The 19191-nt window shown below is 47.2% G+C and overlaps 1 protein-coding gene across 1 annotated transcript in view; it reads left to right on the top strand.

The window, feature by feature from the left end:
• MDN1 (midasin AAA ATPase 1) overlaps positions 1–19191 on the top strand; it is a 695825-nt gene that overhangs the window by 494765 nt on the left and 181869 nt on the right. The window contains exon 57 of the mRNA XM_063916985.1: positions 17955–18180. Within this exon, the coding sequence (XP_063773055.1) occupies positions 17955–18180 (226 nt within the window). The remainder of the gene's footprint in view (positions 1–17954; positions 18181–19191) is intronic.

The raw sequence follows: 19191 nt of genomic DNA, 5'->3' as shown, positions 1-19191 counted from the left end.
AAGTGTTTCTACCCAGAGACCATTTGAATGATCTTAAGTCCTTGATCCAAAACTTTCTCAAGAGCGCAGAGCCACTATCCACTTTCGCATGTGAGTTCTGGGCAAGCTGGTTTCGACATGGTGGAATATGCTCGATTCCTCTTATAGGCCATTACAGCTCAAGCTCCAATGGCGGTGAAACCAATCCCATCTACATCTCAAATCCCTGATAGTTCTGTCAACAGAAGTCCATTTCACTATTGTAGTGGCTCCAGTTGTCCCATCTGGACAAGGGTAGTCTGTTCTTGATCCAGTATTGGGGCATTCTAACCAGTCTCTGCAGCTGGGGGCCTGTCACATGGAGCCACTTCTTTTCAGGGACGTTGGTCCGCCCACGATGCAGGTATCTCCATAAACGTCCTGGAACTGCGCTCATTCTATCCCGTGCTTTATCAGGTGGGGCCCCCTTGCACAATAGACTAGTAAAAGTCCAGTAGGACAATGTGACAACAGTAAAGTACATAAACCATCAGGGCGGCACCAAAAGTTGGACACCTATGAAACAGGTCAGTCACATTCTCCAATGGGCAGAGCACCTCTTTCCAGCTCTGTCAGCAGTTTACATTCCCTGAGTCCAGAATTGGGAAGCGTAATCGCTCAGCTGGCAGGACGTCCGTTCCGGAGAAGGGTTTCCATACAGTTGTGTTTCAGCATCTGGTGTGTCGCTGGGGTCAGCTGCACATATCAATCAATGTTTCCTGGCGCCCAAAATGGCTGCCTCACCTTTTGCATGCTACTGATCATCTCCATAAAACAGCTTAAATTTTCCACAACTGACCTATGAATCATCATAAATATCCAAGGACTTACTTTTAACTTGTACTACTCTACGCGGACATCTCATCATAACCAATGGATTGCATTCCTGCGCTGAGATGCACACTAGACTGACTTCTTGAATTGTTCAACTAATATCAGTATATTCAGGCACTGAATGGCTGAAAGGTCACAATTTCAAATTGCAGGATCCCAGCCATTCCTTGGGACAAAGGATATCACTACCCCCATAAGAAATCTACTTCAAAGGCCCCTCACACTGAGACTTTTCATACCTACACAATAGAAATTGGATTCTAACACCTTTCCAAAAGCCTGTTCTGTTCCAGAATAATTTATTAAATCGGCAACAGAAAAGGAAAGTTATTTTATCTATCACTTGTTTCAAATATAAACATTGGAGTATTGGAGCAGCAATAGGGTATAGCAATAACTCTGTTCATGTACCCATTATAATTTTTTGGATCACATACTGAATTGGGGGGGGGGGGGGTGCAGCTCATACTTATAGTAATCGGACATTGATGACCCAATATATACGTATTCCTCCAGCTTCATTCTTTCACTCCGAAAAAAATTACCAAGGTAATAAGCCCGGTGCTGTAAACTGGGATGTTTGACCTAAAGCAGCTGTTTAAGGGGTAGTTAACCCCTAAGGAAACAATTGTAAAAAGGAAAATGTACAGCGCTATGAACTGGATATATAAATGTTTACATTTATTATAAGAAAATGATTATAACAATTAAAACATAAGTACTTATGTAATTCTAAAACAATGAATTTAAAATATATATAAAGCAAAATAGGGCAAACGCAGCACAGCAATTTGTTTGGTGTATTACCATATGTAGAAGCCAAACATGATCTCCTGTTTAGAGTCCATGAAAAATGTGCCACAGTCCAGGGGACAAACACTTCTCAGATGTTTTTAGTCCATAGGGAGTTAAATGAACAGACCTTTGAACGCTTGATTCCGGACGAATACAGTCCTATTGTAAACTTGGTCCTGTACTCCTTATTTGGACAACAGAAGTCCACCAACGATCTCAAACGGGGAACCTGCTCTTGTCCAAATAAGGAGTACAGGACCAAGCTTACAATATGACTGTATTCGTCCGGAATCAAGCGTTCAAAGGTCTGTTCATTTCACTCCCCATGGACTAAAAACATCTGAGAAGTGTTTATCCCCTGGACTGTGGCACATTTTTCATGGACTCTAAACAGGAGATCATGTCTGGCTTCTACATATGGTAATACACCAAACAAATTGCTGTGCTGTGTTTGCCCTATTTTGCTATATATATATATATATATATATATATATATATATATATATATATTTCTCTAACGTCCTAGTGGATGCTGGGAACTCCGTAAGGACCATGGGGAATAGCGGGCTCCGAAGGAGGCTGGGCACTCTAGAAAGATCTTAGACTACCTGGTGTGCACTGGCTCCTCCCACTATGACCCTCCTCCAAGCCTCAGTTAGATTTCGTGCCCGGCCGAGGTTGGATGCACACTAGGGGCTCTCCTGAGCTCTTAGAAAGTTATAGTCTTAGAATTTGTTCTTTTCAGTGAGACCTGCTGGCAACAGGCTCACTGCAGCGAGGGACTAAGGGGAGAAGAAGCGAACTCGCCTGCTTGCAGCCGGATTGGGCTTCTTAGGCTACTGGACACCATTAGCTCCAGAGGGATCGACCGCAGGCCCAGCCTTGATGTTCGGTCCCGGAGCCGCGCCGCCGTCCCCCTTACAGAGCCAGAAGCAAGAAGATGGTCCGGAAAATCGGCGGCATGAAGACTCAGTCTTCACCAAGGTAGCGCACAGCACTGCAGCTGTGCGCCATTGCTCCTCTCACACACTTCATACTCCGGTCACTGAGGGTGCAGGGCGCTGGGGGGGGGCGCCCTGAGGCAGCAATAAAAACACCTTGGCTGGCAAAAATACCTCAATATATAGCCCCAGGGGCTATATATGAGGTAAATACCCCTGCCAGAAGTCCATAAAAAACGGGAGAATAGGCCGCGAAAAAGGGGCGGAGCCTATCTCCTCAGCACACTGGCGCCATTTTCCCTCACAGCTCCGTTGGAGGGAAGCTCCCTGGCTCTCCCCTGCAGTCTACAAGGGTTAAAAAAAGAGAGAGGGGGCACTAAAATTTAGGCGCAGTATACATTATATATATATAGATATAAAGCTATAGGGGACATAACTCAGTTAGTCCCTGCAGTATATAGCGCTCTGGTGTGTGCTGGCATACTCTCACTCTGTCCCCCCAAAGGGCTTTTGTGGGTCCTGTCCTCGTTTAGAGCATTCCCTGTGTGTCTGCGGTGTGTCGGTACGGCTGTGTCGACATGTTGAATGAGGAGGCTTATATGGTGACGGAACAGAGGCCGATATATGTGATGTCGCCCCCTGTGGGGCCGACACCAGAGTGGATAGAGAGGTAAAAGGTATTAACCGACAGTGTCAACTCCTTACATAAAAGGGTGGATGACGTAACAGCTGTGGGACAGCCGGCTTCGCAGCCCGCGCCTGCCCAGGCGTCTCAAAGGCCATCAGGGGCTCAAAAACGCCCGCTCTCTCAGATGGCAGACACAGATGTCGACACGGAGTCTGACTCCAGTGTCGACAAGGTGGAGACATATACACAATCCAATCCGTGACTTGATCCCGGCAATAAAAAATGTGTTATACATTTCTGACTTTAACCTCTATAAATGGGTTTTAGGTTTGGGGAGAAAAAACAGGCAGTGTTTTGTTCCCCCATCAGATGAATAAATGAAGTGTGTGAAAAGCGTGGGTTCCCCCGTTAAGAAACTGGTAATTTATAAAAAGTTACTGATGGCGTACCCTTTCCCGCCAGGAGGATAAGTTACGCTGGGAGATATCCCCTAGGGTGGATAAGGCGCTCACACGTTTGTCAAAAAAGGTGGCACTGCCGTCTTAGGATACGGCCACTTTAATAGGTACCTGTTGATAAAAAAAAAAAAAACAGGAGGCTATCCTGAAGTCTGTATTTACACACTCAGGTACTAGACTGAGACCTGCAGATAGTGCTGCTGCAGCGTGGTTGGTGACCCTGTCAAACAGGGATAATAGTTGGCAAACATAAAAACATATTAAAGACGTTGTCTTATATATGGGGGATGCACAGAGGGATATTTTGCCGGCTGGCATCCAAAATAAATGTAATGTCCATTCTGTCAGGAGGGTATTAGAGACCTGTCACTGGACAGGTGATGCTGACTTAAAAAGCGCATAGAGAGCCTTATAAGAGTGAGGAATTATTTGGGGATGGTCTCTGGGACCTCGTATCCACAGCAACTGCTGGGAAGAAATAATTTTACCTCAGGTTTCCTCACAGAAAAAGGTACAGTCCTTTCGGCTTCAGAAAAGCAAGCGGGTCAAATGGCGCTTCCTTTCTGTACAGAGACAAGGGTAGAGGGAAAAAGCTGCACCAGTCAGCCTGTTCCCAGAATCAAGATTCTTCCCCCGCCTCCTGTGAGTACACACCATGACGCGGGTGCTCCACAGGTGTAGCCAGGTACGGTGGGGGGCCGCCTCAAAAATTTCAGCAATTAGTGGGCTCGCTCACAGGTGGATCCCTGTTTCTTCCAAGTAGTATTTCAGGGGTACAAGCTGGAATTGGAGATGTCTCCCCCCAGCCGTTTCCTAAAATATGCCTTGCTGACAACTCCCTCAAGCAGGGAGGCTGTGCTAGAGGCAATTAATAAGCGGTATTCCCAGCAGGTAATACTCAAGGTGCCCCTACTTCAACAAGGACGGGGTTACTATTCCACACGGGTTGGGGTACCGAAACCGCATGGTTCGGTGTGACCCATTTTATATTTAAAATCCTTGAACATAAAAAAAATTCAAGTTCAAGATGGAATCGCCCAGGGCGGTTATTGCAAGCCTGGACGAGGGGGATTACATGGTATCCCGGGACATCAAGGATGCTTACCTGCATGTCCCCATTTACCATCCTCGCCAGGAGTACCTCAGATTTGTGGTACAGGATTACCATTACCAAGTCCAGACACTGCCGTTTGGACTGTACATGGCACCGAGGGTGTTTTATCAAGGTAATGGCCGAAATGATGATACTCCTTCAAAAAAAAGGGAGTTGTAATTATCCCGTAATTGGACAATCTCGTTATAAGGGCGAGGTCCAAGGAGCAGTTGGTAGTCGGGGTAGCACTATTTTGGAAAGTGCTACAACAGCATAGGTGGATTCTAAACAGTCCAAAGTCACAGCTGGTTCCTATGACACGTCTACTGTTCCTGGGGATGGTTCTGGACATAAACCAGAAATAGTGTTTCTCCCGGAGGAGAAAGCCAAGGAGTTGTCATCTCTAGTCAGAGACCTCCTGAAACCAAAATAGGTAGCGGTGCATCATTGCACGCGAGTCCTGGGAAAAATGGTAGCTTCTTACGAAGCAATCCCATTAGGCAGGTTCCATACAAGAACTTTTCAGAGGGACCTGTTGGACAAGTGGTCCGGATCGCATCTTCCGATGCATAGGCTGATAACCCTGTCTCCAAGGACCAGAGTATCTCTACTGTGGTGGCTGCAGAGTGCCCATCTTCAAGAGGGCCGCAGGTTCGGCATACAGGACTAGGTCCTAGTGACCATGGATTCCAGCCTTTGAGGCTGGGGGGCAGTCACATAGGGAAGAAACTTCCAGGGACTTTGGTCAAGTCAGGTTATTTCCCTACACATAAATATTCTGGATCTGAGGGCCATTTACAATGCCCTGAGGCCAGCAAGGCCTCTGCTTCAAAACCAGCCGGTACTGATCCAATCAGACAACATCACGGCAGTCGCCCATGTAATCAACAGGGCGGCACAAAAAGCAGGATGGCGATGGCAGAAGCCACAAGGATTCTCCGATAGGCGGAAAATCATGTGTTAGCACTGTCAGCAGTGTTCATTCCCGGAGTGGACAACTGGGAAGCAGATCTTCTCAACAGACACGACCTCCACCCGGGAGAATGGGGACTTCCTCCAGAAGTCTTCCAATAGGATTGTACACCATTGGGAAAGGCCACAGGTGGACATGATGGCGTCCCGCCTTAACAAAAAGCTATAAAAGATATTGCTCCAGGTCAAGGGACCCTCAGGCGATAGCTATGGACGCTCTGGTAACACCGTGGGTGTACCAGTCGGTTTAGGTGTTCTCCCCTCTGCCTCTCATACCAAAGGTACTGAGAATAATAAGAAGGCGAGGAGTAAGAACGATACTCGTGGATGGCCAAGAAGAGCTTGGTACCCAGAACTTCAAGAATTTATATCAGAGGACCAATGGCCTCTGCCACTCAGTCAGGACCTGCGGCAGCAGGGGCCCTGTCTGTTCCAAGACTTACCGCGGCTGCGTTTGACGGCATGGCGGTTGAACGCCGGATCCTGAAGGAAAAGGGTGTTCCGGAGGAAGTAATTCCTACGCTTACTAAAGCCAGGAAAGAGGTTACAGCAACTCATTATCACCGCATATGGCGAAAATATGTTGCATGGTGTGAGGCCGAAAGGGCCCCAACAGAGGAATTTCAACTAGGTCGATTTCTGCATTTCCTGCAAGCAGGAGTGACTATGGGCCTTAAATTGGGTTCCATTAAGGTACAGATCTCGGCTCTGTCGATTTTCTTTCAAAAAGGAACTAGCTTCAGTACCTGAAGTTCAGACATTTATAAAAGGAGGGCTGCATAGTCAGCCCCCGTTTGTGCCTCCTGTGGCACCTTGGGATCTCAACGTGGTGTTGAGTTTTCTTAAAATCACTTTGGTTTGAACCACTAAAAACCGTGGATCTGAAATATCTCACATGGAAGGTGGTTATGTTATTTGCCTTGGCTTCTGCCAGGCGAGTATCAGAATTGGCGGCTTTGTCTTGTAAAAGCCCTTATTTGATTTTCCATATGGATAGGGCAGAATTGAGGACTCGTTCCCAGTTTCTCCCTAAGGTGGTGTCAGCGTTTCACCTGAACCAGCCTATTGTGGTGCCTGCGGCTACTAAGGATTTGGAGGACTCCAAGTTGCTAGACGTTGTCAGGGCCCTGAAAATATATGTTTCCAGGACGGCTGGAGTCAGAAAATCTGACTCGCTGTTTATCCTATATGCACCCAACAAGCTGGGTGCTCCTGCTTCTAAGCAGACTATTGCTCGTTGGATTTGTAGTACTATTCAGCTTGCACATACTGTGGCAGGCCTGCCACAGCCAAAATCTGTCAATGCCCATTCCACAAGGAAGGTGGGCTCATCTTGGGCGGCTGCCCGAGGGGTCTCGGCTTTACAACTTTGCCGAGCAGCTACTTGGTCAGGGGCAAACACGTTTGCAAAATTCTACAAATTTGATACCCTGGCTGAGGAGGACCTGGAGTTCTCTCATTCGGTGCTGCAGAGTCATCCGCACTCTCCCGCCCGTTTGGGAGCTTTGGTATAATCCCCATGGTCCTTACGGAGTTCCCAGCATCCACTAGGACGTTAGAGAAAATAAGAATTTACTCACCGGTAATTCTATTTCTCGTAGTCCGTAGTGGATGCTGGGCGCCCATCCCAAGTGCGGTTTATCTGCATTACTTGTACATAGTTATTGTTAACTAAATCGGGTTATTGTTGAGCCATCTGTTGAGAGGCTCTATTGTTTCATACTGTTAACTGTGTTTCATATCACGAGTTGTACGGTGTGATTGGTGTGGCTGGTATGAGTCTTACCCGGGATTCAATATCCTTCCTTATTGTGTACACTCGTCCGGGCACAGTACCTAACTGAGGCTTGGAGGAGGGTCATAGTGGGAGGAGCCAGTGCACACCAGGTAGTCTAAGATCTTTCTAGAGTGCCCAGCCTCCTTCGGAGCCCGCTATTCCCCATGGTCCTTACGGAGTTCCCAGCATCCACTACGGACTACGAGAAATAGAATTACCGGTGAGTAAATTCTTATTATATATATATATATATATATATATATATATATATATATATAATTTATTTTTATTTTTTTTATTTTTTTAAATTCATTGTTTTAGAATTACATAAGTACTTATGTTTTAATTGTTATAATCATTTTCTTAGAATAAATGTAAACATTTATATATCCAGTTCATAGCGCTGTACATTTTCCTTTTTACAATCATTCTTTCACTCCGCCCACCATGTTCCGCAGTTCCTATTACACCATCACAGGCTTCTATCCTCCAATCCCTTGACATTTTAAAAGGAAAACACAGGCGCATTCGTGGGAAGCGAGCAGGCCGGAAACAACTTTTCCCCAGTAACCACCTAAATCTTTTGCCTACCTGCTCACCCCCAGCTTCAAAGAACAATCAAATAGAAGTGATACCCAAAAGATGGCGCTGTGCTTGGAAGAACAGAACTGTCAATTCTTGCTTGGTAACCCCCTTACCCAGAGCGCCTGCACCTAACATAAAGAAAACTAAAGGCCCTCTGGTATGCCCAATCAGGTCAGTCCTTTGTAATGCCAGATCTATAAGAAACAAGACTGCAACAATTGCTGACCTTATTGAATCTGCAGATCTAGCCTGTATTACAGAGACCTGGCTAGATGAAAATGCAGCACCTATATTGGAGGCTGCAGTCCCAACAAACTACTCTGTTATCCACAACCCAAGACTGGACCGCAGGGGTAGCGGGGTGGCTATCTGCTTCAAAAAAGACCTTAAACTTAGGGTCCACCCTATTGAAATTACTCGCTCATTCGAGTGCATTGCTGCCCGAAGTTCGACAGTGTTAGGTTTCAGAGTACTTCTAATTTACCGGCCCCCTGGAGATGGAAAGATATTATTACAAGAAATTGCAGACACGGTTGCTGGCCTGGTTCTGGAACATCAAAGATGGCTCATCCTCGGGGATTTCAATGCATGGGTGGATGATGAGCTCTCACGCCTCGGCCAAGACCTCCTGTGCACAATGAATGGTCTGGGCTTCACACAGGTCATTCCTTGTGCCACACACAAAAGTGGTCACTCTCTTGATCTTGTCTTGCAGATTGGATTAGAAGTCACTGACCTAAAAATAAACCCAGTCATCTGGTCAGACCACCACTCCCTTTAGTTCTCAGTTGCAACCCCTCAAATAAAATCTCTGCCCGTGGAGTTGACCAGGTATCGTCCAAGGAAGGGAATGACTCCCCAGGCTCTAACAGCAAATCTGGATCTCTCTGGTATACTGGGTGCCTGTGAAGATCCCTGTTCCCTAGTCCGTTGTTATAATAGGGATGTTATCGCTGCAATTGATATTATTGCCCCTGTGCATATATGACCCCGTAAACCACAACGTCTAGCTCCCTGGTTCGACAACAGTGTTAGTGAGCTCAAGAAAAGGTCGTAGACTGGAAAGATGATGGAGGAAGACTAACCTAGTGGATGACAAAATAAAACTAATAAAGCATAACGAAGATTATCAATCAACAATCACCCGTAAGAAATCACAGTTTCTGTCAAATGAGATCACAGCAGCAAACAATAGGCCAGTTCAACTTTTCCGCACAGTGGAGATGCTTTGCAAGCCAGCATGCCTGCAGACTGATGAAACCCTCTCCCAGGCAAGATGCAACGAGTTTGCAAACTTCTTCGCAGATAAAATATCCAACATTCGGGTTGGAATCTCCACAGTGCCATCAAAGGAGTGTCAAACTACAAAACCTGCCAATATAAGCCACCTGCATTCATGGACCAGCTTTAACTCAGTGGATGTAAAGGACATTGCTGAAATTGCTCGGATTTTGCGTCCCACCACCTGTGATCTGGACCCTGCCTCAACCAAGCTTCTAATAAGTTGTATGGATATAATTGGTTCTGTCTTTGCAAAAATTGTTCAATGCTCTTTGTAGACAGGCATATTTCCTGGACCCCTAAAGGAAGAAATTGTTAGACCTCTTCTTAAAAAAACTAATTTAGATCCCGACTGCATGACCAACTATAGACCGGTATCAAACCTTCCTATTCTAGGAAAGCTTATTGAGAAAGTGGTTGCAAATCAACTGGAAACCCGCCTGACAACCCATGATATCTATGATCCATTCCAATCAGGATTCAGGAGAAGACATAGCACTGAAACAGACCTGGTGTGTGTGTTAAATGATCTTCTGATGGCAAGAGACAGAGGTGACTGTTCAATATTAATACTTCTGGATCTCTCTGCAGCATTTGATACCGTGAACCATGGGCTTCTTATTGAGCGACTGATACATTTTTGTGGACTGGATGGCAAAGTCCTAAGCTGGTTCAAATCATTTCTCACAGGCAGGTCACAGAGAGTATCGTCTGGATTATACTCATCACCACCAGTGCCATTGCCATGTGGTGTCCCACAAGGTTCTCTACTATCCCCCATGCTATTTGCAGTATACATGCTCCCGCTGGGTGAAATAATCAGGCGCCATGGGCTAGTCTACCACTGCTATGCAGATGATACACAACTGTACTTGTCCTTTGCTCCGGGCACTGATAACCCAATAGCAACCCTAAATGGCTGTCTAGCTGAACTCGAGGAGTGGATGAGTGCCAGTTGGCTGCGACTGAACCCGGATAAAACAGAGTTCCTTATGATAGGACCGCAACATCAAAGGACAAGACTGCAGCATAGCCAACCAACTGGACTTACACTCTGGGATTCAGAATTACAAACCACTGATCATGTGCGGAATCTTGGCATTGTCCTGAATGGTGGCTTGACACTTAAGCATCAGATGTCAGCCACAATCAAATCCTCATCACCTGAGGAACATAGCCAGAATCAAGCACTTAATTCCCTCAGATGATCTGCCAAAAGTCATCCATGCATTTGTATCATCTCGATTAGACTACTGTAATGCTCTCTACCTTGGTATCCCAGCAAAAGAATTGCACCGCTTACAGCTGGTGCAAAACACAGCTGCCAGGCTGTTAACCAACCAGCCCCATTCTAGCCACATAACACACATACTCTACTCCCTTCACTGGCTGCCTGTAAGATGGCGAATCATCTTCAAGATTGGCTTACTGAGTTTCAAAGCACTACATGACCAGGGCCCAAGGTACCTGAAGCAGCTACTGACCCCATACTGCCTCCACTCGATTACTGCGATCTGTAGATGGAGGACTTTTAGCAGTACCTAGAATCTCCCGTAATTCATCTGGGGGTCGAGCTTTTAGTCATGCGGCTCTGATTCTATGGAACTCACTTCCCCGTACAGTGCGAGAGGCCCCAACTATAGAATCATTCAAAAGTAGACTCAAGACTTTTCTGTTTACTCAAGCATTCCCATAAATGTTCCTTTAGTACCTCCATGCTTCTGTATTTTATGAAAAGCTGTTCTGTACTTCATTATTTTCTGTACTATATTATGCTATGTATCTGTTAAGCGCCTTGAGTCCTATTGGAGAAAGAGCGCTTTATAAATAAAATTATCATCATCTCTTGGCCTCTTGCCACAACCACAAGGTGCCTCGATATGGTTCACAAACTAGCGGCTCCCATGTCATTTTTGATTGTGTATCTTTTTCCCCCAATATCTCTTCTTCTGCTAATCCTTCTCAGGTTGATGCAGGAGGAGGTCACAGCCATACTTGTTGCCCCAGACTTGCCTTTACGAGCCTTGTCACTCTGGATGTTGTGTGAGCTCTGCATATTTATGTCCGCAGGACTCAACCCTTCTGCAAATCGGACTATCTTTTTGTCCCGCTGCTGGGTTTCTGCAGAGCAGCTTTGCAGGGTGGCTACATGTTCTGCCCACATCTTCATTAAATGTTTTAGCTAAGACACTGTCACCTCAGTCGATGCAGCCTTTGAGCGTTGGGTCTTCAGTGAAGCTCAGGGGCGTTCCCGCATGTAACAGGACAAGTTTGGCACGTATCCGTGTCCACCATTGCCTGACTGTAAAATCCTTTTTTCTCTAACGTCCTAGTGGGTGCTGGGGAATCCGTAAGGACCATGGGGAATAGAAGGGCTCCGCAGGAGACATGGGCACTTTAAGAAAGAATTTGTATTCTGGTGTGCTCTGGCTCCTCCCTCTATGTCCCTCCTCCAGACCTCAGTTTGAATCTGTGCCCGGACGAGCTGGGTGCTGTTCAGTGAGCTCTCCTGAGCTTGCTGTAAGAAAGTATTTTGTCAGGTTTTTTATTTTCAGGGAGCTCTGCTGGCAACAGACTCCCTGCATCGTGGGACTGAGGGGAGAGAAGCAGCCCTACTCTCTGAAGATAGGTCCTGCTTCTTAGGCTACTGGACACCATTAGCTCCAGAGGGATCGTACACAGGATCTCACCCTTGTCGTCCGATCCCGGAGCCGCGCTGCCGTCCCCCTCGCAGAGCCGGAAGACAGAAGCCGGGTGAGCATAAGAAGCAAAGAAGACTTCGAAATCGGCGTCAGAAGACTCCAGTCTTCACTGAGGTAGCGCACAGCACTGCAGCTGTGCGCCATTGCTCCCACATACTCCGGTCACTGTAAGGGCGCAGGGGTGGGCGCCCTGGGCAGCAATTAGAACCTCTTGGAAAAAGTTGGACATATATACAGTTGGGCACTGTATATATGTATGAGCCCCCGCCATAATAGTGTACATAAACGCGGGACAGAAGCCTGCCGCTGAGGGGGCTGGGTTTCTTCCTCAGCACTCACCAGCGCCATTTTTTCTCCACAGGTCCGCTGAGAGGTAGCTCCCCAGGCTCTCCCCTGCAGATACACGGTACCAGAGGGTAAAAAGAGAGGGGGGGCACATAATTAGGCGCAAAAACATTATAAAACAGCAGCTACTGGGTTAACATTAAGTTACTGTTATTCCTGGGTTGTATAGCGCTGGGGTGTGTGCTGGCATACTCTCTCTCTGTCTCTCCAAAGGGCCTCTTTGGGGGAACTGTCTTCGAAAAGAGCATTCCCTGTGTGTGTGGTGTGTCGGTACGCTTGTGTCGACATGTTTGATGAGGAAGGCTATGTGGAAACAGAGCGGGAGCAAATGAATGTGGTGTCTCCGCCGACGGCGCCGACACCTGATTGGATGGATATGTGGAAGGTTTTAAATGGTAATGTAAATTCCTTGCATAAAAGGTTGGATAAAGCTGAAGCCTCAGGACAGTCAGGGTCTCAACCCATGCCTGATCCTATGTCGCAGGGGCCATCAGTGTCTCAGAAGCGCCCACTATCCCAAATTGTTGACACAGATACCGACGTGGATTCCGACTCCAGTGTCGATTACGATGATGCTAAAATACAGCCAAAATTGGCAAAAGCCATCCGTTATATGATTATAGCAATGAAGGATGTGTTGCACATCGCAGAGGAAACCCCAGTCCCTGACAAGAGGGTTCATATGTATGGGGAAAAAAGGCAGGTGGTGACCTTTCCCCCTTCACATGAGCTAAATGAGTTATGTGAAAAGGCTTGGGAATCTCCAGATAAAAAACTGCAGATTTCCAGAAGGATGCTTATGGCGTACCCTTTCCCGCCAACGGACAGGTTACGCTGGGAATCCTCCCCTAGGGTGGACAAAGCTTTGACACACTTATCCAAAAGGGTAGCCCTGCCGTCACAGGATACGGCCACCCTAAAAGATGCTGCGGATAGAAAGCAAGAGGGTACTCTGAAGTCCATTTATACGCATTCAGGTACCTTACTGAGGCCAGCTATCGCGTCGGCCTGGGTGTGTAGCGCTGTAGCAGCATGGAAAGATACCCTGTCTGAGGAACTGGATACCTTAGACAAGGATACTATATTAATGACCCTGGGGCATATAAAAGACGCTGTCCTATATATGAGAGATGCTCAAAGAGACCTTAGTATACTGAGTTCTAGAATAAATGCAATTTCGATTTCTGCCAGAAGGGTCCTGTGGATTCGGCAATGGACAGGTGATGCCGACTCAAAAAGGCACATGGAGGTTTTGCCTTACAAGGGTGAGGAATTGTTTGGGGAGGGTCTCTCGGACCTAGTCTCCACAGCTACGGCTGGAAAGTCAAATTTTTTGCCATTTGTTTCCTCACAACCCAAGAAAGCACCGTATTACCAAATGCAGTCCTTTCGATCACAAAGAGGCAAGAAAGTCCGAGGTGTGTCCTTTCTTGGCAGGGGCAGAGGAAAGAAGCTGCACAACTCAGCTAGTTCCCAGGAACAGAAGTCCTCCCCTGCTTCCACTAAATCCACCGCATGACGCTGGGGCTCCACAGGCGGAGCTAGGCCCGGTGGGGGCGCGTCTCCGAAATTTCAGCCACATGTGTCCCAGTTAGATCCCTGGGCGATAGATATTGTGTCGCAGGGATACAAGCTGGAATTCGAAGAGATGCCCCCTCACCGATACCTCAAATCGGCCCTGCCAGCTTCCCCCCTCGAGAGGTAGATAGTGCTAGCTGCAATTCAAAAATTGTACCTTCAACAGGTGGTGGTCAAGGTTCCCCTCCTTCAACAAGGAAAGGGTTATTATTCCACCATGTTTGTAGTACCGAAACCGGACGGTTCGGTCAGACCCATATTGAATTTAAAATCCCTGAACATATACCTGAAAAGATTCAAGTTCAAGATGGAATAGCTCAGAGCGGTCATCGCAAGCCTGGAAGGGGGGGACTTTATGGTGTCTCTGGACATAAAGGATGCATACCTTCATGTCCCCATTTATCCACCTCATCAGGCGTACCTCAGATTTGTGGTACAGGATTGCCATTACCAATTTCAGACGTTGCCGTTTGGTCTCTCCACGGCACCGAGAATATTTACCAAGGTAATGGCTGAAATGATGGTACTCCTGCGGAAGCAAGGGGTCACAATTATCCCGTACTTGGACGATCTCCTCATAAAAGCGAGATCAAGGGAGCAGTTGCTGAACAGCGTATCATTTTCTCTGGAAGTGTTACGGCAACACAGCTGGATTTGAAATATTCCAAAGTCGCAGCTGGTTCCTACGACTCGTCTGCCGTTCCTGGGCATGATTCTGGACACAGACCAGAAAAGGGTTTATCTCCCGATAGAGAAAGCTCAGGAACTCAGGACCCTGGTCAAGAACCTATTAAAACCAAAACAGGTGTCAGTGCATCACTGCACTCGAGTCCTGGGAAAGATGGTGGCATCATACGAAGCCATTCCCTTCGGCAGGTTCCATGCGAGGACCTTTCAATGGGACTTACTGGACAAATGGTCCGGATCACATCTTCAGATGCATCGGTTAATCACCCTATCCCCCAGGGCCAGGGTGTCTCTCCTGTGGTGGCTGCAGAGTGCTCACCTTCTCGAGGGCCGCTGATTCGGCATTCAGGACTGGGTCCTGGTGACCACGGATGCAAGCCTCCGAGGGTGGGGGGCAGTCACACAGGGAAGAAATTTCTAAGGTCTGTGATCAAGTCAGGAGACTTGCCTTCACATCAACATCCTGGAACTAAGGGCCATATACAACGCCCTACGTCAAGCGGAGACCCTGCTTCGCGACCAATCGGTTCTGATTCAGTCAGACAACATCACCGCAGTGGCTCATGTAAACCGCCAAGGCGGCACAAGGAGCAGGATGGCGATGGCGGAAGCCACCAGAATTCTTCGTTGGGCGGAGAATCACGTAAGCGCACTGTCAGCAGTGTTCACTCCGGGAGTGGACAACTGGGATGCAGACTTCCTCAGCAGGCACGACCTCCACCCGGGAGAGTGGGGACTTCATCAAGAAGTCTTCACGCATATTGCAAGTCGGTGGGAACTGCCACAGGTGGACATGATGGCATCCCGCCTCAACAAAAAGCTACAGAGGTATTGCGCCAGGTCAAGAGACCCGCAGGCGATAGCCGTATACGCACTAGTGACACCGTGGGTGTTCTAGTCGGTTTATGTATTTCCTCCTCTTCCTCTCATACCCGAGGGCTGAGAATCATAAGAAAAAGAGGAGTGAGAACAATACTCATTGTTCCGGATTGGCCAAGAAGGTCTTGGTATCCAGATCTGCAAGAAATGCTCACAGAGGACCCGTGGCCTCTGCCTCTAAGACAGGACTTGTTGCAACAGCGGCCCTGTCTGTTCCAAGACTTACCGCTGCTGCGTTTGACGGCATGGCGGTTGAACGCCGGATCCTAGCAGAAAAAGGCATTCCGGATGAGGTTATTCCTACGCTGATAAAGGCTAGGAAGGACGTGACGGCTAAACATTATCACCGTATATGGCAAAAATATATTGCTTTGTGTGAGGCCAGGAATGCCCCCACGGAAGAATTCCAGCTGGGCCGTTTCCTTCACTTCCTACAGTCGGGAGTGACTTTGGGCCTAAAATTGGGTTCCATTAAGGTCCAGATTTCGGCCCTGTCTATTTTCTTTCAAAAAGAACTGGCTTCTCTGCCTAAAGTTCAGACGTTTGTAAAGGGAGTGCTGCATATTCAACCCCCTTTTGTGCCTCCAGTGGCACCTTGGGATCTTAACGTGGTGTTGAGTTTCCTGAAGTCACACTGGTTTGAACCACTTAAAACCGTGGAGTTAAAATATCTCACATGGAAGGTGGTCATGCTATTAGCCTTGGCTTCGGCTAGGCGTGTGTCAGAATTAGCGGCTTTGTCACATAAAAGCCCCTATCTGGTTTTCCATATGGATAGAGCAGAATTGCGGACCCGTCCACAATTTCTGCCTAAAGTGGTGTCATCTTTTCATATGAACCAACCTATTGTGGTGCCTGTGGCTACTCGTGACTTGGAGGATTCCGAGTTACTAGATGTGGTCAGGGCTTTGAAGGTTTATGTAGCCAGAACGGCTAGAGTCAGGAAAACTGAGTCGCTGTTTATCCTGTATGCAACCAACAAGCTGGGTGCTCCTGCTTCAAAGCAAACTATTGCTCGCTGGATCTGTAACACGATTCAGCAGGCTCATTCTGCGGCTGGATTGCCGCTGCCAAAATCCGTAAAAGCCCACTCCACAAGGAAGGTGGGCTCTTCTTGGGCGGCTGCCCGAGGGGTCTCGGCATTACAACTTTGCCGAGCAGCTACTTGGTTCAGGTTCAAACACTTTTGCAAAGTTCTACAAGTTTGATACCCTGGCTGAGGAGGACCTTGTGTTTGCTCATTCGGTGCTGCAGAGTCATCCGCACTCTCCCGCCCGTTTGGGAGCTTTGGTATAATCCCCATGGTCCTTACGGAGTCCCCAGCATCCACTAGGACGTTAGAGAAAATAAGATTTTACTTACCGGTAAATCTATTTCTCGTAGTCCGTAGTGGATGCTGGGCGCCCGTCCCAAGTGTGGACTTCTTCTGCAATACTTGTATATAGTTATTGCTTAAATAAGGGTTATGTTATAGTTGCATCAGGCTTGATCTGATGCTCTGTTGTTGTTCATACTGTTAACTTGGTAAGTTTATCACAAGTTATACGGTGTGATTGGTGTGGCTGGTATGAGTCTTGCCCTGGATTCCAAAATCCTTTCCTTGTACTGTCAGCTCTTCCGGGCACAGTTTCTCTAACTGAGGTCTGGAGGAGGGACATAGAGGGAGGAGCCAGTGCACACCAGTATCCAAATTCTTTCTTAAAGTGCCCATGTCTCCTGCGGAGCCCGTCTCTTCCCCATGGTCCTTACGGAGTCCCCAGCATCCACTACGGACTACGAGAAATAGATTTACCGGTAAGTAAAATCTTATTTTCTGAAGCCTTTGTGTACACTGGGCAAACTCCTAATAGTGGGGGGAGTCTTTAGGCAGGCATTTGGTGCCACCGTTCTGTGTGCTGGTTCTTCTCTCCTTTTCCTGTTACCTGGGCTTGTTAAGACAGACTGGTCCACTGAGAGCAGGTGGGAGGAAGCTCTGCTGCACTCTTACAGAAGTTTAACGCCTTGATTCCCGGGTCTCCAATGCCACAATACTCTCTGTCCCAGTGTCCGCCATGGCTTCAGAATAAAGGATTTTACAGATAACAAAAAACTAGTTTTTATTTGGATATTGAATATCCTTTAAATGTCCCACTAGGCTATAACCTGTCATTACAATTTTCTTAGGGATAAATCTGACTAAACCAAATCCATGGGTCTCTCCTAATGGTTATCACACTTCCCAGAATTAACTATTGCGGCCTTCTCATGCCTGCCAATTGATTCTCACCAGTATGTAATGGGAACTGATATATATGTACTTGATGTTTGTTTTTTGGAATATCCTTTCAATGTAACTTCTCACTGTCGCAGTTGGATTTAGGATATAATTTTTTTCATTTCAGATGAACTTGCAGCCTCTGTGGAATTGCTGAGTGCACATGTGAAAAAACAGGGTATTCTCCTGTGTCCTGGCGACAAAAGTTTTGAAGAGAGTTTGTGTACGCTGAACCAGGAAGATTTAATACAGCTTTCAAGTACAGTTCAGTTGTGGCCTGGCATGGAGTATCTAATGCTACTGTGGCAATACAAATTGATTACTGACCTGCTATCCCATTCTTACTATGTAAGGTAAGGACGAGTGTTAACACTTCAGAAATGTGACACATTTTTATTTGTAAAGTAATCTCCAGAAACTTAAAATGTGAGTAAAAGCTGTGGCCTAATGTTTTTTTGAACTGTGGTCCAATTTGCGTTTATCTGACTGGTTCCCAGTGTCTTGCTCATGCGCTTTTTAAAGGCATGTGATCCACAAGGTTAGCAGAAGGGAGGAGAATCTGGTCTGTTTCAGATAGGCAACTTGTCATCCACCGATAGTACGCTGTTAATAGGAGTAAGTGGGAAATCTGCTCAAGATATCAGGGCACCAACCAGGTAGCCTGATTGCTGGAACCCATGTCTAATACACTTTTGGGACCAGGTTTTTCTTATGACATTATTAACTGTGTTTGGGTGTTACTAGCTTTTACTTTTTGGAAATATTACTGCTTGTCAGCTTTTATTTCTCTGACGTCCTAAGTGGATGCTGGGACTCCGTAAGGACCATGGGGAATAGCGGCTCCGCAGGAGACTGGGCACAACTAAAAGAAAGCTTTAGGTCTACCTGGTGTGCACTGGCTCCTCCCTCTATGACCCTCCTCCAGACCTCAGTTAGAATCTTGTGCCCGGCTGAGCTGGATGCACACTAGGGGCTTTCCTGAGCTCCTAGAAAAGAAAGTATATATTTAGGTTTTTTATTTTCAGTGAGATCTGCTGGCAACAGACTCACTGCTACGAGGGACTAAGGGGAGAAGAAGCGAACCTACCTGCTTGCAACTAGCTTGGGCTTCTTAGGCTACTGGACACCATTAGCTCCAGAGGGATGATCGAACACAGGGCCCGACCTCGATCGTCCGGTCCCGGAGCCGCGCCGCCGTCCCCCTTACAGAGCCAGAAGCAAGAAGATGGTCCTGAAAATCGGCGGCAGAAGACTTCGGTCTTCAACAAGGTAGCGCACAGCACTGCAGCTGTGCGCCATTGCTTCTCATACACACCTCACACTCCGGTCACTGATGGGTGCTGGGCGCTGGGGGGGGGGGGGGG

This window comes from Pseudophryne corroboree, chromosome 4, assembly GCF_028390025.1.
Source record: "Pseudophryne corroboree isolate aPseCor3 chromosome 4, aPseCor3.hap2, whole genome shotgun sequence".
In the NCBI taxonomy this organism is placed as follows: domain Eukaryota; kingdom Metazoa; phylum Chordata; class Amphibia; order Anura; family Myobatrachidae; genus Pseudophryne; species Pseudophryne corroboree.
This window is presented reverse-complemented; position numbering and strand designations above follow the sequence as displayed.